The sequence below is a fragment of the Diorhabda carinulata genome, chromosome 3 (assembly GCF_026250575.1).
Source record: "Diorhabda carinulata isolate Delta chromosome 3, icDioCari1.1, whole genome shotgun sequence".
Lineage (NCBI taxonomy): Eukaryota > Metazoa > Arthropoda > Insecta > Coleoptera > Chrysomelidae > Diorhabda > Diorhabda carinulata.
In genome coordinates this window covers 1,771,941-1,796,631 of record NC_079462.1, presented here as the reverse complement: position 1 = coordinate 1,796,631, position 24,691 = coordinate 1,771,941, and the positions used below count along the sequence as shown (strand labels likewise).

At 31.4% G+C, this 24,691-nt stretch overlaps 3 protein-coding genes across 4 annotated transcripts in view; all 3 read left to right on the top strand.

Annotated features, from left to right (window-relative positions):
* Positions 1-179: 179 nt before the first annotated feature.
* Positions 180-702, top strand: LOC130891971 (complex III assembly factor LYRM7). The gene has a single exon (XM_057797111.1). It carries the CDS (start codon positions 263-265, stop codon positions 587-589), a length of 327 nt encoding a protein of 108 aa, XP_057653094.1. The 5' UTR covers positions 180-262; the 3' UTR covers positions 590-702.
* A 4,056-nt stretch (positions 703-4,758) lies between these two features.
* LOC130891454 (G-protein coupled receptor Mth2-like) lies at positions 4,759-8,882 on the top strand. The gene is made up of 7 exons (XM_057796218.1): positions 4,759-5,359; positions 5,681-6,124; positions 6,957-7,035; positions 7,613-7,803; positions 7,856-8,033; positions 8,188-8,327; positions 8,700-8,882. Exons 1-7 carry the CDS (start codon positions 4,759-4,761, stop codon positions 8,849-8,851), a joined length of 1,785 nt encoding a protein of 594 aa, XP_057652201.1. The 3' UTR covers positions 8,852-8,882.
* A 3,729-nt stretch (positions 8,883-12,611) lies between these two features.
* LOC130891960 (uncharacterized) overlaps positions 12,612-24,691 on the top strand; it is a 31,022-nt gene continuing 18,942 nt past the window's right edge. The window contains exon 1 of one of the 2 annotated variants that reach the window (XM_057797094.1): positions 12,612-12,991. The gene's annotated coding sequence lies outside the window, so the exon portion shown is untranslated. Of the gene's footprint in view, positions 12,992-20,604; positions 21,062-24,691 lie in introns of those variants that run through there. The other variant, XM_057797093.1, reaches the window with a different exon arrangement.

Sequence of the window (24,691 nt, the reverse complement as noted above, 5' to 3'; positions counted from 1 at the left end):
TTTTTTATTTCTACACACCCCCTATATTAAAATAACTGTGTTAAAATAAATAGTAAAATTAAAATCGTCATCGTACCGATCCGATTCTGTCTATTAAATAGCTTTGTCCTTGGATTCGACTCCATACTACACGCAATCTAAATTGTTCAACGTTCTATGAGTAGTTCTATTGAAACGTACATTATTCATATAAAAAAGAAGAAGAAAATTTGACGTGATTATATAAGTAAACGTATATGTTTATATAAATAAATGTGATAAAATGTCTGTAAATATTCGAAGACAAGTATTAAAAACGTTTAAAGAATTACATAAAACTAGAAAAACAGTATTCCAAGGTGATTTAACCGCTTTAAGTGAAGCTAGGAAAAGAATAAACGAAGAATACAAAAAATGTAAACACGTTACGGATCTAAAAGCTATAGAAGAATTGATAAAATATTCTCAAGATGTAGAAAGAGAATTGAGGACAACAGTGATACAAGCTAGAGAAGTAAAACCTGGAATTTATGAAGCTAAAATAACAAAAGATACAGTGAAATTAGACAATATACCTTTCAGTGAATGTGCTAGTAAACAAAAAGGTTAAAAAAAGGATTTTGGATTAATAAATAGAGACTGAATTGTTAGGTATTGTGTTATTGTGATTATAATTAGAAAATAAATCATTCTTTATCAAGTCGTTTGAATATAAATGAATAACATCGATTTATTTCTGACTATGCAACCTTTCGTAAAGTTCATTGCCTAGCACTTGACAGAATATTTCATATTTTTATATTGATTCATTTCATCACTTATAAAAAGTTATAAATATGTATTGAAATTAATGGAAAATGAATAAATAATTCTCAAATATATGAAAATAATTAGATAAATTTTAATATCTCGATTTTATTAGTATGCAACCAACCATACACCAGTAAAGATGGTTGCATATAACGAAGTCTAAAGCCTACTAATTATACAGGACAGGATTCGTTTTTATAAACAGTGCAAACATTAAAAGCGTAATTATTTACAGATATAACTAATACGTGTTTTAGCTTATGGAATTTTTGTAATTAATAATTGAGTCATAATATGCACAAAATCAATTTTTTTTAATCAAACGTAACATCAAACGTTTATTTTATTTATGAACATCCGAAATAATAAACTAACTATCAATTAAAATCAAACGGATGTCGATGTTTAAAATTTGGAATCTATCTAAAAACAATGAAAAACGAGGAAGATCTAAAAATAGACGAATATATAGAATTTTTTATTGAAATATAAGTAATTGTAAAATAATTTTAAGAGATTGAAACAAAGTAGTTAATACTACTGACCTTGATAATCACGTGATAAAAGTAGGCGTGGTATTTACGCAATTCCATATTTCTTTTTTTAATTAAGTTTTGAACAAGAATACGAGATATAGATTAATGTGGAATATTCAAAATATGTTCTTCCTAATATTGTTAGTGTTTACGATATAGGGAACAGAAAAAATACGGATTTTATTTAGTATATACTCTCCAAACAAATAAATATGACAACGTAAGCAATGGTAGTGTAAAGCGGGTTGCCTACTGGTTTATATCACGGATACTATATAATGTATAAGTGTACAATGTTGCCAAACCGTTTAAATAGGGGAAATTGGTTTAATATGCCTAAATTTACGAGAATTGTAGATTAATTCGAAGTATTTAAAATACATTTTCTCTAATATTGTTGGTTCTCAATATACAGGGAGTAAAAAAAATCGGATTTTATTACGTATATTGTCTCTAAACAGATAAATAAAATACGTAAACAATGGTATAGTTTAGCAAGTTGCCTATTAATTTAAATCAGCTGACCGGAAACTCTAATGTATACCATAATCAAATTATAAGTGTACAATGTTGCCAAGCCGTTTAATTCGTATTGTCAATAGAGGAATTCAGTTTATTATTGAAAAATGTCAAATTAGGATAAGATTAATTAAAAAATACGGATTTTATTAAGTATTATATACTCTCCAAACAAATAAATATGAGCAATGGCAGTGTAAAGCGGGTTGCCTATTGGTTTATATCACCCGATCGGATATTATAATGTATGCTATAAATACATGATAACTGTACAATGTTGCCAAACCGTTCAAATGGTACTGTGAATAGGGGGAATTTAATTAGGTGAATTGTAGATTATTATGAAGTATTTAAAATAAATTTTCTATAAAATTGTTTATTTTCAAGATACAGGGAGTAGAAAAAATATGGATTTTATTACGTATATTCTTTCTAAATAGATAAATATAACACGTAAGCAACGGTATTGTTTAGAGGGTTGCTTAGTTGTTTATATCACGTGACCGGATACTAAAATGGATGATATAAATGAATTATAAGTGTACGATGTTGCCAAACCGTTTAAGTCGTATTGTAAATCGGGAAATTGGGTTTATTATTAAAAATCTCAAATTAGGAAAATTGTAAATTAATGAGATGGATTTCAAATACATTTTTTCGAATATTTTCAGTTTTTAAGATACAGGGAGCAGAAGAAATAAATATTTTATTACGTATATGAATATGGGGAATTTAATTAGGTGAATTGTAGATTAATATGAAGTATTTAAAATAAATTTTCTATAAAATTGTTTATTTTCAAGATACAGGGAGTAGAAAAAATATGGATTTTATTACGTATATTCTTTCTAAATAGATAAATATAACACGTAAGCAACGGTATTGTTTAGAGGGTTGCTTAGTTGTTTATATCACGTGACCGGATACTAAAATGGATGATATAAATGAATTATAAGTGTACGATGTTGCCAAACCGTTCAAATGGTACTGTGAATGGGGGGAATTTAATTAAGTGAATTGTCGATTATTATGAAGTATTTAAAATAAATTTTCTATAAAATTGTTTATTTTCAAGATACAGGGAGTAGAAAAAATATGGATTTTATTACGTATATTCTTTCTAAATAGATAAATATAACACGTAAGCAACGGTATTGTTTAGAGGGTTGCTTAGTTGTTTATATCACGTGACCGGATACTAAAATGGATGATATAAATGAATTATAAGTGTACGATGTTGCCAAACCGTTTGAGTCGTATTGTAAATCGGGAAATTGGGTTTATTATTAAAAATCTCAAATTAGGAAAATTGTAAATTAATGAGATGGATTTCAAATACATTTTTTCGAATATTTTCAGTTTTTAAGATACAGGGAGCAGAAGAAATAAATATTTTATTACGTATATGAATATGGGGAATTTAATTAGGTGAATTGTAGATTAATATGAAGTATTTAAAATAAATTTTCTATAAAATTGTTTATTTTCAAGATACAGGGAGTAGAAAAAATATGGATTTTATTACGTATATGCTTTCTAAATAGATAAATATAACACGTAAGCAACGGTATTGTTTAGAGGGTTGCTTAGTTGTTTATATCACGTGACCGGATACTAAAATGGATGATATAAATGAATTATAAGTGTACGATGTTGCCAAACCGTTCAAATGGTACTGTGAATGGGGGGAATTTAATTAAGTGAATTGTCGATTATTATGAAGTATTTAAAATAAATTTTCTATAAAATTGTTTATTTTCAAGATACAGGGAGTAGAAAAAATATGGATTTTATTACGTATATTCTTTCTAAATAGATAAATATAACACGTAAGCAACGGTATTGTTTAGAGGGTTGCTTAGTTGTTTATATCACGTGACCGGATACTAAAATGGATGATATAAATGAATTATAAGTGTACGATGTTGCCAAACCGTTTAAGTCGTATTGTAAATCGGGAAATTGGGTTTATTATTAGAAATCTCAAATTAGGAAAATTGTAAATTAATGAGATGGATTTCAAATACATTTTTTCGAATATTTTCAGTTTTTAAGATACAGGGAGCAGAAGAAATAAATATTTTATTACGTATATGAATATGGGGAATTTAATTAGGTGAATTGTAGATTAATATGAAGTATTTAAAATAAATTTTCTATAAAATTGTTTATTTTCAAGATACAGGGAGTAGAAAAAATATGGATTTTATTACGTATATTCTTTCTAAATAGATAAATATAACACGTAAGCAACGGTATTGTTTAGAGGGTTGCTTAGTTGTTTATATCACGTGACCGGATACTAAAATGGATGATATAAATGAATTATAAGTGTACGATGTTGCCAAACCGTTTAAGTCGTATTGTAAATCGGGAAATTGGGTTTATTATTAAAAATCTCAAATTAGGAAAATTGTAAATTAATGAGATGGATTTCAAATACGAATATTTTCAGTTTTTAAGATACAGGGAGCAGAAGAAATAAATAGTTTTAACAAAAATTCAATTCTAATAATGCAATTACGTTATACCGGGCGCTCAAAAATTGTTATTGCATAAAATTTTCGTAATAACGACTTATGTTTGAAATTAATCAACAAAAATATGGAAAATAGAAAAAATAGGAGCTTTTCCACGCCACTGGCTCCTATGCATATGATTATTAATAAAATAAACTGGGTTATTTTGTCATATAAACAAATTCCAGATGAAAAACGATCGTCATAGATACAAAACATCGGGAAAAGAAACGATTCGATATAAATCCAGTCGTATAAATGAAATTCACCGAGCGCGATTGGATTTTTCGAAAACCGAAACAATGCTCCGAAAGTTTTTCTACATAATTTCGATAACAATCAATTTTCAGTCATTATTAAACGCGGAAAACTTGCGTAAATGTTGCGAACAACGAATGGCGTCGAAAGAAGGAAACTACTTCTGCAGTAAAAGCGCCACGACTTCTTCTTCTTTCAGAATCAGCGCTACTCACGACGTTTCGGACGATTCCACGAAGTGCATCGACGTCGTAGACCAATCGGCGACGATATTTCGAAAAAACCATTCGAAATACCGCAAAATAGAAGAAGTGGACTTATTTAACAAATGTTGCCCGCCGAATTATTTCTACAACACCGAGAAACGTTCCTGCGCCAATTCCTCGAACAGAACCAACATTTTCGGGCAAAACATCGTCAAAATCGGTTTACCCCAATGCGAAATAATATCAGATCTAACAGTCGATCTGAAAACCGACGTTGTTTGGGACGATTTCAACGTTGTAATTTTAAAAACCGGCGAAATGTTTACGAAAAATCAGTTTTGCTTGGACGAAACTACGATCGGCCGAGGCGTAGTCAGGATTTGCAGGAACTCGAGGTTTTGTAAGACGGTTAAATGCGTGAGAAAATGTTGTCCCGACGGTAAAAGTTTCGTTAACGGGTCTCATTGCGAAGATACTTTCGTTAACGGTATACAGTTCGATAAATTCGAAACGTTTCTAGGAAAAACTGAAGGTCGGTATGAAATTTGTTGTTTCCGATCCCCCTCGTACTATATCAGGCCGAAATAAACTTTTTTTTCTATATTAACCTTCTAATTAAACAATTTATCAGAGAAATATATTGATTAATATTAATCCGGGACATCTGTAGTATATTCAATAACATAAATTAACTCATATTAAATATACACGGTGTTTAAAAAAAATTCCATAACATTGTTGCCAGTAGTTGCGTCGAAATCGTAAAAAACGTCTAATCTAGAGATGGGATCACCTTTTATTGAAACGCCCCGTATATAAACAACTTTATTAAACGTATTTTTTTAATTTCCAGATGATATAGCGATTATACACGGCTACCCGGTAGGAAAAGTATACAGGGAGTTGGATATATCGCCATTTTATTTGGACGAAAAAGGGAATTTTCACGATACGAAAACGGATTCTATATTTCCTTTGAAGGAACAACCTTATTGTCTGGAACACGCCACGAAAAACGGAATAAATTTCGGTTCGGTTTATTTTGGATTTTTTATAAGCGATAATCCGCCGTTGGCTACGAAATTTCTGTGGAATCGAGCCGCCATGATTGTATCTGGAGTGTTTTTGTTGTTGACCATATTTTTTTATGTTGTTTCGAATGAAACGAGAAAAGTTTTTGGTAAAACCTTAGTTTGTTTTTGTTGTTCTTTGTTATTTCTTTATACAGCCCTCGTATATCATACCTTCAAGACGAATCTTCATTACAAACCGACAAAAACGCTTTGCAAATTCATAGGTAATTAAAATCGATTCTTTAAATATTCCGAATAAGATATTCGATTAAAACTATCATTTGAAATTATTCTAGACATACGTTCTACTTGATATAAAACGATACGTACACACAAGAATTGGATAAATATATCTATTAATTATTTAAATTTATTCTTAAATTAAGTACCGTGCTAATTTTGATAATAAACAAAAAGAAAATGGCGATTACAGACGGTAAATCATTTAAACACCCAAACACACTAAACGTATGTCGTGTCTTATTTCTTTTAAATTATAACTTATATACTTTTACAACCGGCGTTGCCAGATCAGAAAATAAAAAGTAAAACTATTTTATATTTTTCATAAAACGGATTTTTAATCCTACAGAAACCACTAAAACCTGTTCGAAATAGGAAATTCTGTGAAAAAAGTCGTGTTTCATAAAATCAAAACCAATTTTGAAATTAAGATTATCAATTTTGCATTTTGTGATTATGAAAAGCTTATTGAACGTCTGTCCTGCCTTAATTTTTTATATCATCTATCGTACACTGTTGTCAGATCGGGTACAATCTTCTGAATTTTTAAAAAAGTTTTTTTAAATTGATTTACTTAGGGAAAAAATTACTTTTGTCAATAAAAGCGGCTTCTATGCTACAAATACGTTTTCCATAGAACCAACAATATTACTTTTAGAGGTTATACGACGTTTTATGTTTAGTATTATACGTCAATATGTATATGCTACGTCAAAATATTAAGTTTAGAGGTTATAAAGTACTTAATTGTTCGATCTACGTGAATTTTTTGACATTTTAATGATGAAATATTGCAAAAATTTTGGTTTTTAGGTTTTGCTATAATTTACCTCGGATATTGTAGCTTCGTTTGGTTACAAGTCATATGTTATGATATTTACTGTACGTTTGGGTAAGTAACATTATCATATTGTCTATTTTGTTATTTATATATTAAGAATCCTACAATATTTTCATTATTATTTAGTTTTTATTATTTGTATTTAACAAGATCTATATAAATGTATGTAAATCAGGCAACACTGTTGAAGAATTATGAATTTTTAATAACGTATGTCGTTGATTACAATCTTAACGTTCCATTCCCCGTCCGCGTATGCAAAATTCTACATTTCTAAATATACATTTAGATTATTAAATAAATTCAATATTTACTTAAAAATAAAATAATCCAATATTTTATTAAATAAAAATTAAAGAAACTTCTCCTTGGCATCCCAAAAACATAAATAAAACATTCGATATATTTCCATTGGTACCTTGTGACCATTAAAAACAAATTCGAAACAGTGTTGCCAGAATTGAATAATTTTCCTAACAAATTTTATTTTTATCAAAACTAATTTCATTCTCTCCACATGATTGTTTTTATTAAAAAACATTTTTTTTGATAAAATTTCACTATTTTTAAAAATATTTTTGTCTCAAGTTGAAAGAAAAAAGTTTGGTAAAATTTGTTATAATTTTAGGTCCTCGAATAGACAATTGATAAAAATAGAAAAACAAAAAAGGAATTTCGTGAAATTTTTATATTACAATATATACGGATGGGGAGTGCCTTTTTTATATACATCTTTTTTAGTATTTGTCTATGAAACTGATTCCTTACCGGAACCGATAAAAATAGACATGGCCGTCACTAAATGCGCCATAGAAAAAGGTAAACATCCCTAATGCGATACCAACATTGTTTGAAATGATATATATTTTAGGAAACTACGCAGAAATTGTTTTCAGAGCCATTCCATTGACAATAATTCAAATATTAAATTTGGTTTTTTTCACAAAAACCGTTATGTACGTTTTGGCGGTCAAAAGAGAAATCAAAAAAATGGTAGAAACCCCTTCGACGTTAAAAAAGAAGAAGAAATTCTTCAAGAAGAAAGCAAAGTAATATGTCATCTGTCATCACCTAAAATACGAGTTTAAGTTTTAGTACAGTCAAACTATATATTAAATTTTATAGTATTCCTACAAATCCTATGACGTGTGCAACGGTATGATATTTTTGAAAAACAAATCGTGAAAATTTTTTATTTTGTAGGTTTCGTCTAGTGGTTAAACTGTCATTTTCAATGGGGGTTTTATATTTATTTGAGGTTATATCATCTTTTTTTGATTTCAATGATTACGAAGCCACTGCTATTCTAGAAATAATATGGGATTTTATAGATTGCTTACAAGGTGAATCAATTCATTCATTCTCTATTAAATTTCTTATAGAAAAAGTAGTTTTTATTGTTTTTCATTCTAATAAAATGTTTATTATAGTATGGAAAATAGGCAACACTGTTGTCGACTGATGGATTCTATGCTTTTATTCGCATTCTTAAACTTGTCGTTCAGTTCCCCGTCCGTTCTAATACTATCTTAATTTATAAGTAATTAATATAACCTAAAACTTTTTAATTATATTATTTGTTTTCATATTACAGTACATATTTTCAATTTATATCGAAAAATGAAATGTAATAAAACCTTAATAATAAAACTACTGATTCTAGACACTTTTTTATCGTCAGTAAATAAATTCGACTTCAAGACGCTTTTTTTTAGGTTTGTTTATATTTATTATTTTCGTTTGTAAGAAAAGAAACTACATCAGGTTAAAGAAATCCAGCGCCGTGGAAAGAATAAGAAAAATATCCTCGACAACATCAAGAAAAACCAGCATAATTAACAACATAGCGAATATTAACAATCCATAGCATACTTATTCAATAAAAGTTTTTTCAACTGCTTTTTTTATTAATTAAAAAAATATACCACAACGAACGAAAAAAATAATAAATTTACATGATGTCTACAGTTAATTACGTGTATTGTAAAATCTTTATTATGTATTGTATTATCTGCATTTATTGTGGGAGAAGTACAGTCTACGACATAGAAAAAAAACCTTAAACACTAACGGTCATAATTTCACATTATACTTACAATGTTGCCAAGCCAACTCAAATGAAGTAAATTATGGTTTATACTATAAAATGTTAATTTATTTATATAAAACAAACTTGTGTGGTTTCATAAAAGGAAAATTTTCATCAAACTATTTTTTATATTTTTTTCGGTATAAGAAATCAGTATTTTTACAGTCTAAATATATCTTAACGAAGAATATGATTAAAACATCGGCAACATTGTGCTGATTTATATTTCGTGACCGTGGTCGTCTAAAGCAAAGATTTATACAAGGAGACGTAATTATGTATGTATACCACATACGGGTGTAAAGATATTATTTACGTAATTTATAATCATGGGAAACAACGGATTTATGGGGGTTCGTAACCTTTCATCTTATTAAATTTTATACAAAGAAAAACTTTGATAATGAAACTATTCGATTTCTCATTGATATCAAGTGAGGGATTTCAAAACCAGTTGGTTACGTGTATTAAACAAAGGATGGGTGTGTCCTTTTAAATGCTTTTACGATAGACTGTACCCGTAGGTAGATAAAAGCTTGTATTTCAATGACAAATAATTAAAGAATGTCGTTTGTTATTTTCTTCGCTAGGCTATAATTATGGCGCGTGTATATGGGCCGAACTAATTACAAAAATAATTTAATATACATCCGGAAATAAAATAAAAAATCGTACTCGGTTTAGTATACGAGGTTCGATTCGAAAATATCGAAATTCAGTTAATATTTTCACATTCTGACTTGGTACATACCGAAACCATATACTTTCGTACCTGTACACGGTAGTTTAGCATTTTCGATGTCATATAATCCATTTATCGATTTCGGGGGACCTATTTGAAGGATTTGAGGGGATTGAGTGGGGATAGGAATGACGTACGGTAAAAAAAATGTCTAAAACAATTGTGTTTAGGTTAGGAAAGGTTAGATTTGGATTTGTTGGGTTAGGTTAGGTTATCTGATTGACAAAGGGACGCGTTTTTTTGTGTAATTCATAAAACTTGTTCAAAAAGGTGAACCAGATGTTTCGGGAGTCGATAAATGGATTATAAGACTTCGAAAACGCTAAATTGGCGTGTTTTTATATTTTTTATGAACCACTTGAGCAGTTTAGTTCAATTTTAAAGGTAGGAAAAGTTTAAAAAGATGATGATTTAATTATTTTCGCCAAAAATGGACGCAAATATGTTTTATTGCCATTTTTATATAACAAAAAAACAATTTGAGACTACATTTCATATATTTTTTACGTAAAATTTGGAAATGCAAAAAACTAGGATATACAATTTGATAAAAATATTGATGACGTCATCACACGAAGATGGATCACCTTGTATATAAAATTATTTTTAAAAATTGGTTAATTCAAACAAAAAAATCGAACTGAATCTGCATTTTCTAATATAATCTTTTGTTTAACCGACAAATAGTGTGTATAAATCATTTATTGTTTTATATACGAGGGTTATTCAGAAAGTACGTCCGGTAATGATTGATTGAGTGATTTATAGCAGATTTTGGTGGTCGAATCAAAATTATATCACAGTCCAGTAGCAGCAACAAGTTTTACGACCCCCTACCCCAAATAAAAAATAGTCAAAAAACATTCAAATTTGGTTCATATTAAAATAACGAAAATTTGACCACCCCGTATAACAAACGCCTTAATTTATTTTGTAATTATATAAAAAATAATAATTTCAATCATTTTTTTCAAGTTTAATTGATAAAAAAAAAGTTTTTATTGTTTTTATTTGATTTTTTGTATTTAAATTATTATAATTTGTGTAACCCTCGTAATATAAAGATCATTATTCAACTAAAAAAATAAATAAATAACCAAATATGTAAAAAAAATCTAGTTCCTTTAAAGTCGGATGCAAAAGGGCAGTACAAAGGATGTGGATGAGGGAAGCCCTATGATAAATTCCTTCACGGCCTTTCTGGTTACATCAAGTGGAAAATACGTTATAATAAACCAGCACGCTTCGTATAAGATTATTTATCCAGTGGCGGAGGTATAAAAAATATATTTTATCAAAAATATACGAAAAAATAGGAGGTGGGGGGGCATCTCGATTTTTTTTATGAAAAATCTAAAAATTAATATTTTCATTAATTTATTTTTCATTTTTTCTTATTTTTTCATTAATTTTATTAACAATAAACAAATTTCGTACAATAATTAAATCATTCTCAAATTCTCTAACCTAAAAACTACATTTTTTTACACGACCGAACCTAATGTAATCATTCTAGCGCAGCCTAGACATAGTCCAATCAAATCAGATCGAAAAGAAGATTATTTACGACGTAAATTACTATTGGGTATATCGTATGTTTTTATTACGTCATTAAAGTAGTTTTTATTGTTTTTCATTCTAACAAAATGTTTATTATAGTATGGAAAATAGGCAACACTGTTTTCGATTAATGGATTCTATGCTTTTATTCGCATTCTTAAACTTGTCGTTCAGTTCCCCGTCCGTTCTAATACTATCTTAATTTATAAGTAATTAATATAACCTAAAATTTTTTAATTATATCATTTGTTTTTATATTTATAAGTACATATTTTCAATTTACATCGAAAAATGAAACGTAATAAAACCTTAATAATAAAACTACTGATTTTAGACACTTTTTTATCGTCAGTAAATGGATTCGACTTCTAGACAGAACCTATTGTAATCATTCTAGCGCGTCCTAGACATAGTCCAGTCAAATTAGATCGAAAAAAAAATTATTTACGACGGAATTTACTATTGGGTATATCGTATGTTTTTTTTTTGTTAATTACCCCAATACATCGTGAAAAATTAACGTCATAACTTTTGGTGGAATTGCTAATATCAGTTTCAAAATGTAGGTATTGAAAAACCTACAAAATTATAAATTAATTCTTAAGTTTTATTTTTTTTCTATTTAGTTATTTATTTCTCGACCTTTTTATATGTTTTTGTTGCAAAATTGATAAATTTCGTATTTTTTTTTTCGGAAAGTACATACAAAAACGAAAATTTGGAAAAAAAACTTATCGGATATTATAATTCTAGCAAATTTTCAAATATTTATTAACAATTTTTGGTAATTATCTAAAAATCATCCCTCTCCCCCCCTACAATATATGGAAGGTGGAATTAACCGCCCGTCATTATTTTTAAGTTAGGTTAGATCAGTTTTAGGTTAGGTTAGGTTAAGGTAGGTTAGGTTCTATTCAAGAACACTATTCATACATTTTTTGGGCTCTTTCAACACCCTCCCCCCCACGCCACACCCCTTGATCCCTTTTTTACCCTATTTTTCCATAAAAAAAAATTTTTTGGAATTTTCAAATTTTTCATATATATTATAAATAAATTAATCGATTTTGTATACTTAAAAATATTTCGTATTGACGTACTAAATAAAAACGTGACATCCAATTTGACTGGACTATAAAAGCACGATAAAAACAAAGTTGGCGGAAAACGGTGATACGGCCAACGAACAACACAATCGAGTCGGCTGTGCTGATTACAGTTATGTTCGAGAAGGTATTAACGTTACGTTACAAAAGAACCGATAAAAAACGCACCTCTATATAATAGAAATTAAATAAAGTCAATAATACAAATGTCGTTTAAAAAATTAAATACTCATATGAATATGTTGCCCCACTTTTAATAATGACTATATTCGATCGAGGCGCGTTCCTACCTACCTTATTTTGAAATCGTGAAATGAATTTGATCAGTTTGAAAACAAAGGTGGGTACCAGCGTGTATAGGTTATGGCATTACGCCAGCCGTGATGCGCCTTACGTTTACGTCGTATGTTTTTTTTTAGTGGCGCGTTTTTGTTTTGGTTGTGGTGGTTGTGTTTCGTATAAAAAAAATGCGTGAACAGTTATTTGGGATAGATTCTTGAGAAAATTAAGGTATGTTATCACACTTTATGATTAAAAATTAATTGGATGTGTTGATTATACAACAAAAAAATTTTCTATGGATCTTGAAAGTATGCATAGCATAATTTTGATGAAATAATTCGAGATAACTCGTTTTGCGAGAGTACCAGGAAAGTTCGTGAACAATAATTATGAATAATGAATGAAAATTGCATTTGTGCAGGGAAAAGGGCATCTCGAATAGTTAGAGAACTTATAATTCCGGAAATTAGTTCAATTTTACTACTCGAGGGTTTTATTTGTCGAATAAATATCCTGGGGTTTAGATAAATACGATTATCACGACAGATAAGGTCTACGAGGTACCTGGTGCCAAGGGTGGCCGACATCTACGTAGTCTTTTGGAGTTCCGAGGAAATTAGTTATGAAATTTGAGGGATATATAGATCCTGTAGGTTTTCAAAGCCAATTATTATGAATATCACAACAAAAAAGGTATACGAGGTACCTGGTGCCAAGGGTGGCCGACATCTACGTCGTCTATTGGATTCCCGTGGAAATTAGTTATGAAATTTGCGGGATATATAGATCCTGGGGGTTTTCAAAGCCAATTATTACAAATATCACGACAGATAAGTTCTACGAGGTACCTGGTGCCAAGGGTGGCCGACATCTACGTCGTCTTTTGGAGTCCCGTGGAAATTAGTTATGAAATTTGAGGAATATATAGATCCTGGGGGTTTTCAAACAAAAAAGGTCTACGTGGTACCTAGTGCCAGGGTTGCCGACATCTACGTCGTCTATTGGATTCCCGTGGAAATTAGTTATGAAATTTGCGGGATATATAGATCCTGGGGGTTTTCAAAGCCAATTATTACAAATATCACGACAGATAAGTTCTACGAGGTACCTGGTGCCAAGGGTGGCCGACATCTACGTCGTCTTTTGGAGTCCCGTGGAAATTAGTTATGAAATTTGAGGAATATATAGATCCTGGGGGTTTTCAAACCCAATTATTACGAATATCACAACAAAAAAGGTCTACGTGGTACCTGGTGCCAAGGGTGGCCGACATCTACGTCGTCTTTTGGAGTCCCGTGGAAATTAGTTATGAAATTTGAGGAATATATAGATCCTGGGGGTTTTCAAACCCAATTATTACGAATATCACAACAAAAAAGGTCTACGTGGTACCTGGTGCCAAGGGTTGCCGACATCTACGTCGTCTATTGGATTCCCGTGGAAATTAGTTATGAAATTTGAGGGATATATAGATCCTGGGGGTTTTCAAACCCAATTATTACGAATATCACAACAAAAAAGGTCTACGTGGTACCTAGTGCCAGGGTTGCCGACATCTACGTCGTCTATTGGATTCCCGTGGAAATTAGTTATGAAATTTGAGGGATATATAGATCCTGTAGGTTTTCAAACCCAATTATTACGAATATCACAACAAAAAAGGTCTACGTGGTACCTGGTGCCAAGGGTGGCCGACATCTACGTCGTCTTTTGGAGTCCCGTGGAAATTAGTTATGAAATTTGAGGGATATATAGATCCTGGGGGTTTTCAAACAAAAAAGGTCTACGTGGTACCTAGTGCCAGGGTTGCCGACATCTACGTCGTCTATTGGATTCCCGTGGAAATTAGTTATGAAATTTGAGGGATATATAGATCCTGGGGGTTTTCAAACCCAATTATTACGAATATCACAACAAAAAAGGTCTACGTGGTACCTAGTGCCAGGGTTGCCGACATCTACGTCGTCTATTGGATTCCCGTGGAAATTAGTTATGAAATTTGAGGGATATATAGATCCTGGGGGTTTTCAAACCCAATTATTACGAATATCACAACAAAAAAGGTCTACGTGGTACCTGGTGCCAAGGGTGGCCGACATCTACGTCGTCTTTTGGAGTCCCGTGGAAATTAGTTATGAAATTTGAGGGATATATAGATCCTGGGGGTTTTCAAACAAAAAAGGTCTACGTGGTACCTAGTGCCAGGGTTGCCGACATCTACGTCGTCTATTGGATTCCCGTGGAAATTAGTTATGAAATTTGAGGGATATATAGATCCTGTAGGTTTTCAAACCCAATTATTACGAATATCACAACAAAAAAGGTCTACGTGGTACCTGGTGCCAAGGGTGGCCGACATCTACGTCGTCTTTTGGAGTCCCGTGGAAATTAGTTATGAAATTTGAGGGATATATAGATCCTGGGGGTTTTCAAACAAAAAAGGTCTACGTGGTACCTAGTGCCAGGGTTGCCGACATCTACGTCGTCTATTGGATTCCCGTGGAAATTAGTTATGAAATTTGCGGGATATATAGATCCTGGGGGTTTTCAAAGCCAATTATTACAAATATCACGACAGATAAGTTCTACGAGGTACCTGGTGCCAAGGGTGGCCGACATCTACGTCGTCTTTTGGAGTCCCGTGGAAATTAGTTATGAAATTTGAGGAATATATAGATCCTGGGGGTTTTCAAACCCAATTATTACGAATATCACAACAAAAAAGGTCTACGTGGTACCTAGTGCCAGGGTTGCCGACATCTACGTCGTCTTTTGGAGTCCCGTGGAAATTAGTTATGAAATTTGAGGAATATATAGATCCTGGGGGTTTTCAAACCCAATTATTACGAATATCACAACAAAAAAGGTCTACGTGGTACCTGGTGCCAAGGGTTGCCGACATCTACGTCGTCTATTGGATTCCCGTGGAAATTAGTTATGAAATTTGAGGGATATATAGATCCTGGGGGTTTTCAAACCCAATTATTACGAATATCACAACAAAAAAGGTCTACGTGGTACCTAGTGCCAGGGTTGCCGACATCTACGTCGTCTATTGGATTCCCGTGGAAATTAGTTATGAAATTTGAGGGATATATAGATCCTGTAGGTTTTCAAACCCAATTATTACGAATATCACAACAAAAAAGGTCTACGTGGTACCTGGTGCCAAGGGTTGCCGACATCTACGTCGTCTATTGGATTCCCGTGGAAATTAGTTATGAAATTTGAGGGATATACAGATCCTGTAGGTTTTCAAACCCAATTATTACGAATATCACAACAAAAAAGGTCTACGTGGTACCTAGTGCCAGGGTTGCCGACATCTACGTCGTCTATTGGATTCCCGTGGAAATTAGTTATGAAATTTGAGGGATATATAGATCCTGTAGGTTTTCAAAGCCAATTATTATGAATATCACAACAAAAAAGGTATACGAAGTACCTGGTGCCAAGGGTGGCCGACATCTACGTCGTCTTTTGGAGTCCCGTGGAAATTAGTTATGAAATTTGCGGAATATATAGATCCTGGGGGTTTTCAAACCCAATTATTACGAATATCACAACAAAAAAGGTCTACGTGGTACCTGGTGCCAAGGGTGGCCGACATCTACGTCGTCTTTTGGAGTCCCGAGGAAATTAGTTATGAAATTTGAGGGATATATAGATCCTGGGGGTTTTCAAACCCAATTATTACGAATATCACAACAAAAAAGGTATACGAAGTACCTGGTGCCAAGGGTGGCCGACATCTACGTCGTCTTTTGGAGTCCCGTGGAAATTAGTTATGAAATTTGCGGAATATATAGATCCTGGGGGTTTTCAAACCCAATTATTACGAATATCACAACAAAAAAGGTCTACGTGGTACCTGGTGCCAAGGGTGGCCGACATCTACGTCGTCTTTTGGAGTCCCGAGGAAATTAGTTATGAAATTTGAGGGATATATAGATCCTGGGGGTTTTCAAACCCAATTATTACGAATATCACAACAAAAAAGGTATACGAAGTACCTGGTGTCAAGGGTGGCCGACATCTACGTCGTCTTTTGGAGTCCCGTGGAAATTAGTTATGAAATTTGCGGAATATATAGATCCTGGGGGTTTTCAAACCCAATTATTACGAATATCACAACAAAAAAGGTCTACGTGGTACCTAGTGCCAGGGTTGCCGACATCTACGTCGTCTATTGGATTCCCGTGGAAATTAGTTATGAAATTTGAGGGATATATAGATCCTGTAGGTTTTCAAAGCCAATTATTATGAATATCACAACAAAAAAGGTATACGAAGTACCTGGTGCCAAGGGTGGCCGACATCTACGTCGTCTTTTGGAGTCCCGTGGAAATTAGTTATGAAATTTGCGGAATATATAGATCCTGGGGGTTTTCAAACCCAATTATTACGAATATCACAACAAAAAAGGTCTACGTGGTACCTGGTGCCAAGGGTGGCCGACATCTACGTCGTCTTTTGGAGTCCCGAGGAAATTAGTTATGAAATTTGAGGGATATATAGATCCTGGGGGTTTTCAAACTCAATTATTACGAATATCACAACCAAAAAGGTCTACGTGGTACCTGGTGCCAGGGTTGCCGACATCTACGTCGTCTATTGGATTCCCGTGGAAATTAGTTATGAAATTTGCGGGATATATAGATCCTGGGGGTTTTCAAACCCAATTATTACGAATATCACAACAAAAAAGGTCTACGTGGTACCTAGTGCCAGGGTTGCCGACATCTACGTCGTCTATTGGATTCCCGTGGAAATTAGTTATGAAATTTGAGGGATATATAGATCCTGTAGGTTTTCAAAGCCAATTATTATGAATATCACAACAAAAAAGGTCTACGAGTTACCTGGTGCCAAGGGTGGCCGACATCTACGTCGTCTTTTGGAGTCCCGAGGAAATTAGTTATGAAATTTGAGGGATATATAGATCCTGTAGGTTTTCAAAGCCAATTATTATGAATATCACAACAAAAAAGGTCTACGAGTTACCTGGTGCCAAGGGTGGCCGACATCTACGTCGTCTTTTGGAGTCCCGAGGAAATTAGTTATGAAATTTGAGGGATATATAGATCCTGGGGGTTTTCAAACCCAATTATTACGAATATCACAACAAAAAAGGTCTACGTGGTACCTGGTGCCAGGGTTGCCGACATCTACGTCGTCTATTGGATTCCCGTGGAAATTAGTTATGAAATTTGCGGGATATATAGATCCTGTAGGTTTTCAAAGCCAATTATTATGAATATCACAACAAAAAAGGTCTACGAGTTACCTGGTGCCAAGGGTGGCCGACATCTACGTCGTCTTTTGGAGTCCCGAGGAAATTAGTTATGAAATTTGAGGGATATATAGATCCTGGGGGTTTTCAAACCCAATTATTACGAATATCACAACAAAAAAGGTCTACGTGGTACCTGGTGCCAAGGGTGGCCGACATCTACGTCGTCTATTGGATTCCCGTGGAAATTAGTTATGAAATTTGCGGGATATATAGATCCTGGGGGTTTTCAAACCCAATTATTACAAATATCACGACAGATAAGTTCTACGAGGTACCTGGTGCCAAGGGTGGCCGACATCTACGTCGTCTTTTGGAGTCCCGTGGAAATTAGTTATGAAATTTGCGGGATACATAGATCCTGGGGGTTTTCAAACCCAATTATTACGAATATCACAACAAAAAAGGTCTACGTGGTACCTGGTGCCAAGGGTGGCCGACATCTACGTCGTCTTTTGGAGTCCCGAGGAAATTAGTTATGAAATTTGAGGGATATATAGATCCTGGGGGTTTTCAAACCCAATTATTACGAATATCACAACAAAAAAGGTCTACGTGGTACCTGGTGCCAAGGGTGGCCGACATCTACGTCGTCTATTGGAGTCCCGTGGAAATTTGTTAGGAAATTTAAGGCATATACAGATCCTGAGAGTTTTTAACTCGTATCTGCAGTCACATAAGATTGTAATAAAAAATTAGGACATTATTTTCAATTTTATCGACAAAAGTGCTAAGTTCGGTCCTGTACATTCGTTATTTTCAGTCTTAACAGACATTGTTATGAAAAAAATTCAATTCTACGATACTTTAAGTCACATTTTCCCACTACAATTTAATAGAAAAACATATTCTCATGTCGATAACATACAAAAAAATATTTTTCAAATTCCCATGGTTCGGAACGGAAATACGTCACGCTCGATGGCTTGGGAGAGGAAGCAATTGATGGTTGTTACTACCGATGTTTACGTGGTTAGGTTCTTATATACCTGCCGGGGGTTATAGAAAAAAAAATAACATCGCGAGACGTTGTCAAGGGCGTTCTTTGACCCATATCCACAAGGGGATATTGATAATAACGTCGTAGGTTTAATTCGAAAGAAAAAAATGTTAATTGAATACAGGGTGTTTGTTAAAAATTGGTTATAATTAGTTGTAATTGAGTATCTGCTTTTATTTCAATTAGGATAGTCTTTAAAACCCTTACAAAAACAAAAATCGCACTAAACAACCATTTACTTACATTCACAACAACAAAATGGCGTCTGAAACGCGACCACGTTTCAGTATTTACTTACTTTCTACGTCACAATCGCAGTAACTAATACAAACATATTTTCTGTCACGTTATTATTCAAATTATTAATTTATATTTGCGATTTATAATATTTTGAGTTATAATATAATAAAATTCAACCTAAATTCAAAAATAAATTTTTAAATATGTTAAATATCCAAATTACCGACCATTACAATCATCTCCTCAAGGACTGGCCTATTTTTTTATACATATCGGACTCCTACACGCCCTAGTTTCAATACGATCTTTCATTTATTAATTTTTTTTAGACGATTTTAATGAAAGTAAAAAATTCATCATTTTTCTCAGTGTAAAAAAATAACGTCGATTAAAAAACGAGTTTCAGCATTGACCTATATATAGTTAAAATTCCAGCTTCCTACTAATTTATTTAGACTCTTTTTTTCCATTCGATTTGGCAACATTGGAATGTCATTGGAGAGCGCGGAAACTTGCGATAGGTCGAGGTCGACATCTTTAATAATAATGAAAGTTTAAATTATTTTTTGATTTCAAATGATTAGTAGATTAAATTATTAGATATACGAGGTTTTTTAATAAAAAAATCAACAATAACAATTCTTAGAAACGAGGTCATTGCTCTTGGACATCGTTATTTCATCAATTAAATTAAATAATGTAGTCGATTAGTACGCCATCTCTATTTCTAATCACGAATCAAAAATTTCTGATTTTCTCTTAAAGTAAACTGTAGCACGAATATTATATACGAAGAAAACGCTTTCAGTAACATAACTTTTAGTTTTTTTTTCGACATTTTTAATTTAAGAAATGGCCAATAATTAATTCAATTGCAAAAACGTAATCTACGAATACCAGATAATTTAAAAGTTTTTATCACTTTCTACGAGTCGCTGTCTGAATGTTATTTTACTGCCAATATTTTTAACGACAAAATAGGCCGGTCGTTGAACGGTTCGACTAATTTAAAATATGACTGAATATTTTTTTTTTAGAACCATATAAATAGTTAATAATTTTAATATGAAAATTATATGTCAACGTGCCAAAATACAATTTTTATCTACGAGGGTTGCGCGAAAAGTAAATTTTTTTTTTAATTCACGTTTATGTACGAAATTTTAAAGTTGATCGCTCGTAGCTAGATCAGGTGAATATGGTGGTCGGTCAACTAATTTGAAGTCGATTTTAACACTAAAATTTCTTCGTTTATCGCCTTAAATAAGTTCATCTTTCTTCTTTTTGCTTTCTAAGTAGTATTTTGTTTTGATTTTCTAAATTTACGGGGGGAAATCGATATTTTAAGTAAGTGGAATTCTTCGAAAATATTTTCCACGGAAAATTATCTGGTAACGATTATCGCCTGGACTAAAATTTTTGCTCGTGTCGTTGTTCGACCGACACCCCTCGTAATGTACGTCCCTGTCTGCCTTCATCGATCTAAGCCCGCGCACTTCGCTAGTCCCCGACGACGCAGGGTGCAGTCGTCGCTTGGAAAATTCGTAAAAATCGGAAAAGTCGTCGGTAATTCAACAAATCGTGACATAAAATTCGAACGTATCAAATCGGATTCGTTAAAAGGACGATTCAAATCATATTATATCGTTGTAGTATTTAATGGAAATCGTGGCGGATCTTCCAAGGACGGAAGTCAACGTTTTCTGAAGTGTTCACAGGTTGTGGCTGGTGGTTTGGATTGGAAACGTCAAAATTATTATAATTGGTAACCAAGCAACTAATATTATTATAATATCGAATGATTTTATAAATCTTTCCGACAAATTTCATCGAAAATACAATTTTTAGTTTTTCCATGACAAAATTTTGTATTTTCGACAATTTAATTTTGTTTAAAATCGCTAAAACTCGAGGTATATAAAAAAATATACTAAAAGAACTTGCACGCCTTTGGATTTTTAATACTTTATCATTTTATTACTCTCAAATCACTTTTAAACTCGCTTATAAGTATTTTTTCTACGACTAAAAAGTGATAATTTTTTTGTGCCGTCCTGTATATTCATTTATACCCGATTTTATAAAAACGACCGTAATATATTATGAAATTATTAATTCGCGTGTGAAATTACTCTTAAGATAAACTAAATAGAAGATAATATACAGTGTGTCCCAGAAATATATAGTAAATAATTAATTAGAAATGGATTTTTCGTTTCAATTCGAATTGTAATCTGATATGCAATCGTGTGGTGATACGTTAATTTTTTTCGTCCGAATTAGTACAGGACGGACATAAATATAAACTTTAAAGTTCTAGGTTATCGTATATAATCAAAAACTGAATAATTAGTTACAAAAAAAATGTAAATAGGTGACAAAAACATCATAATATGGTTAGAAATAACCGACGCCTCCACTAAATTTTATTTTCCAAGGAATATTAGACCAGGACCTGCTTCGCGGTTTATAATTTGACGATTTTGACTTAGTTTTTTACTTTTTTCGCGATTCTTGATGGAAATTACAACAATATATATAAATGAAGATTAGATTTCAACTAGAAACAGTAGATTTCGTCGACATAAGTAGAGCCTTCGATCGAGTGTGGCACGAGGGGTTGTTTTACAAGATAAAAGAGGGGGGATATAGGAATCCTGAGCATCTACTTCAAGGAAAGGCAGTTTTAGGTGAAGATTCGAAACGGAAAGAAACGTTACGAGGGTTGCTACTAAAGTATACAGGGTGTCCCACGTCGAGTTAAAACTATCTGTATATATGGCAAAATACTCATAGTAAAAGGATGAAAATTTCTACATTTGGGTTTTCGGATACGATGTTTTTAACTAAAATATTTTCAAAGATGGCCGACTTCCGGTAGAACCGGAAGTCGATTGTAACTTTGTTATTTTAAATGGAATACCATGTATATTAATACATTTTTGGAATCTACGTAAAATTTTAGTTTACTTTTATCTAAAAACTTTTTTCGAAAAATGCATACTTTTTGAGTTAGTAATTTTTTTGTAAGTTTCGGTTTTCGACTGTAACTTTGTTATTTTAAATAAAACGCCCTGTATATTAATACATTTTTGAAATCTACGTAAAATTTTAGTTTACTTTTGTCTAAAAACTTTTTTCGAAAAATGCATACTTTTTGAGTTAGTAATTTTTTTGCAAGTTTCGGTTTTCGACTGTAACTTTGTTATTTTAAATAAAACGCCCTGTATATTAATACATTTTTGAAATCTACGTGAAATTTTAGTTTACTTTTGTCAAAAAACTTTTTTCGAAAAATGCATACTTTTTGAGTTAGTAATTTTTTTGTAAGTTTCGGTTTTCGACTGTAACTTTGTTATTTTAAATAAAACGCCCTGTATATTAATACATTTTTGAAATCTACGTGAAATTTTAGTTTACTTTTGTCTAAAAACTTTTTTCGAAAAATGCATACTTTTTGAGTTAGTAATTTTTTTGTAAGTTTCGGTTTTCGACTGTAACTTTGTTATTTTAAATAAAACGCCCTGTATATTAATACATTTTTGAAATCTACGTAAAATTTTAGTTTACTTTTGTCTAAAAACTTTTTTCGAAAAATGCATACTTTTTGAGTTAGTAATTTTTTTGTAAGTTTCGGTTTTCGACTGTAACTTTGTTATTTTAATAAAACGCCCTGTATATTAATACATTTTTGAAATCTACGTGAAATTTTAGTTTACTTTTGTCTAAAAACTTTTTTCGAAAAATGCATACTTTTTGAGTTAGTAATTTTTTTGTAAGTTTCGGTTTTCGACTGTAACTTTGTTATTTTAAATAAAACGCCCTGTATATTAATACATTTTTGAAATCTACGTGAAATTTTAGTTTACTTTTGTCAAAAAACTTTTTTCGAAAAATGCATACTTTTTGAGTTAGTAATTTTTTTGTAAGTTTCGGTTTTCGACTGTAACTTTGTTATTTTAAATAAAACGCCCTGTATATTAATACATTTTTGAAATCTACGTGAAATTTTAGTTTACTTTTGTCTAAAAACTTTTTTCGAAAAATGCATACTTTTTGAGTTAGTAATTTTTTTGTAAGTTTCGGTTTTCGACTGTAACTTTGTTATTTTAAATAAAACGCCCTGTATATTAATACATTTTTGAAATCTACGTAAAATTTTAGTTTACTTTTGTCTAAAAACTTTTTTCGAAAAATGCATACTTTTTGAGTTAGTAATTTTTTTGTAAGTTTCGGTTTTCGACTGTAACTTTGTTATTTTAATAAAACGCCCTGTATATTAATACATTTTTGAAATCTACGTGAAATTTTAGTTTACTTTTGTCTAAAAACTTTTTTCGAAAAATGCATACTTTTTGAGTTAGTAATTTTTTTGTAAGTTTCGGTTTTCGACTGTAACTTTGTTATTTTAAATAAAACGCCCTGTATATTAATACATTTTTGAAATCTACGTAAAATTTTAGTTTACTTTTGTCTAAAAACTTTTTTCGAAAAATGCATACTTTTTGAGTTAGTAATTTTTTTGTAAGTTTCGGTTTTCGACTGTAACTTTGTTATTTTAATAAAACGCCCTGTATATTAATACATTTTTGAAATCTACGTTGAATTTAAGTTTATTTTTGTCTAAAAACTTTTTTCGAAAAATGCATACTTTTTGAGTTAGTAATTTTTTTGTAAGTTTCGGTTTTCGACTGTAACTTTGTTATTTTAAATAAAACGCCCTGTATATTAATACATTTTTGAAATCTACGTAAAATTTTAGTTTACTTTTGTCTAAAAACTTTTTTCGAAAAATGCATACTTTTTGAGTTAGTAATTTTTTTGCAAGTTTCGGTTTTCGACTGTAACTTTGTTATTTTAAATAAAACGCCCTGTATATTAATACATTTTTGAAATCTACGTGAAATTTCAGTATACTTTTGTCTAAAAACTTTTTTCGAAAAATGCATACTTTTTGAGTTAGTAATTTTTTTGTAAGTTTCGGTTTTCGACTGTAACTTTGTTATTTTAAATAAAACGCCCTGTATATTAATACATTTTTGAAATCTACGTGAAATTTTAGTTTACTTTTGTCTAAAAACTTTTTTCGAAAAATGCATACTTTTTGAGTTATAAATTTTTTTGTAAGTTTCGGTTTTCGACTGTAACTTTGTTATTTTAAATAAAACGCCCTGTATATTAATACATTTTTGAAATCTACGTGAAATTTTAGTTTACTTTTGTCTAAAAACTTTTTTCGAAAAATGCATACTTTTTGAGTTATAAATTTTTTTGTAAGTTTCGGTTTTCGACTGTAACTTTGTTATTTTAAATAAAACGCCCTGTATATTAATACATTTTTGAAATCTACGTGAAATTTTAGTTTACTTTTGTCTAAAAACTTTTTTCGAAAAAT

Excerpts from the sequence above, each read along its gene's own strand:
- LOC130891971 (XM_057797111.1), top strand. The coding sequence starts at position 263 with ATGTCTGTAAATATTCGAAGACAAGTATTAAAAACGTTTAAAGAATTA.
- LOC130891454 (XM_057796218.1), top strand. The coding sequence starts at position 4,759 with ATGGCGTCGAAAGAAGGAAACTACTTCTGCAGTAAAAGCGCCACGACT. Across the intron at positions 7,036-7,612 it reads GATATTTACTGTACGTTTGG|GTCCTCGAATAGACAATTGA; the intron begins GTAAGTAACATT and ends TTATAATTTTAG. Across the intron at positions 8,034-8,187 it reads TTCTTCAAGAAGAAAGCAAA|GTTTCGTCTAGTGGTTAAAC; the intron begins GTAATATGTCAT and ends TTTATTTTGTAG.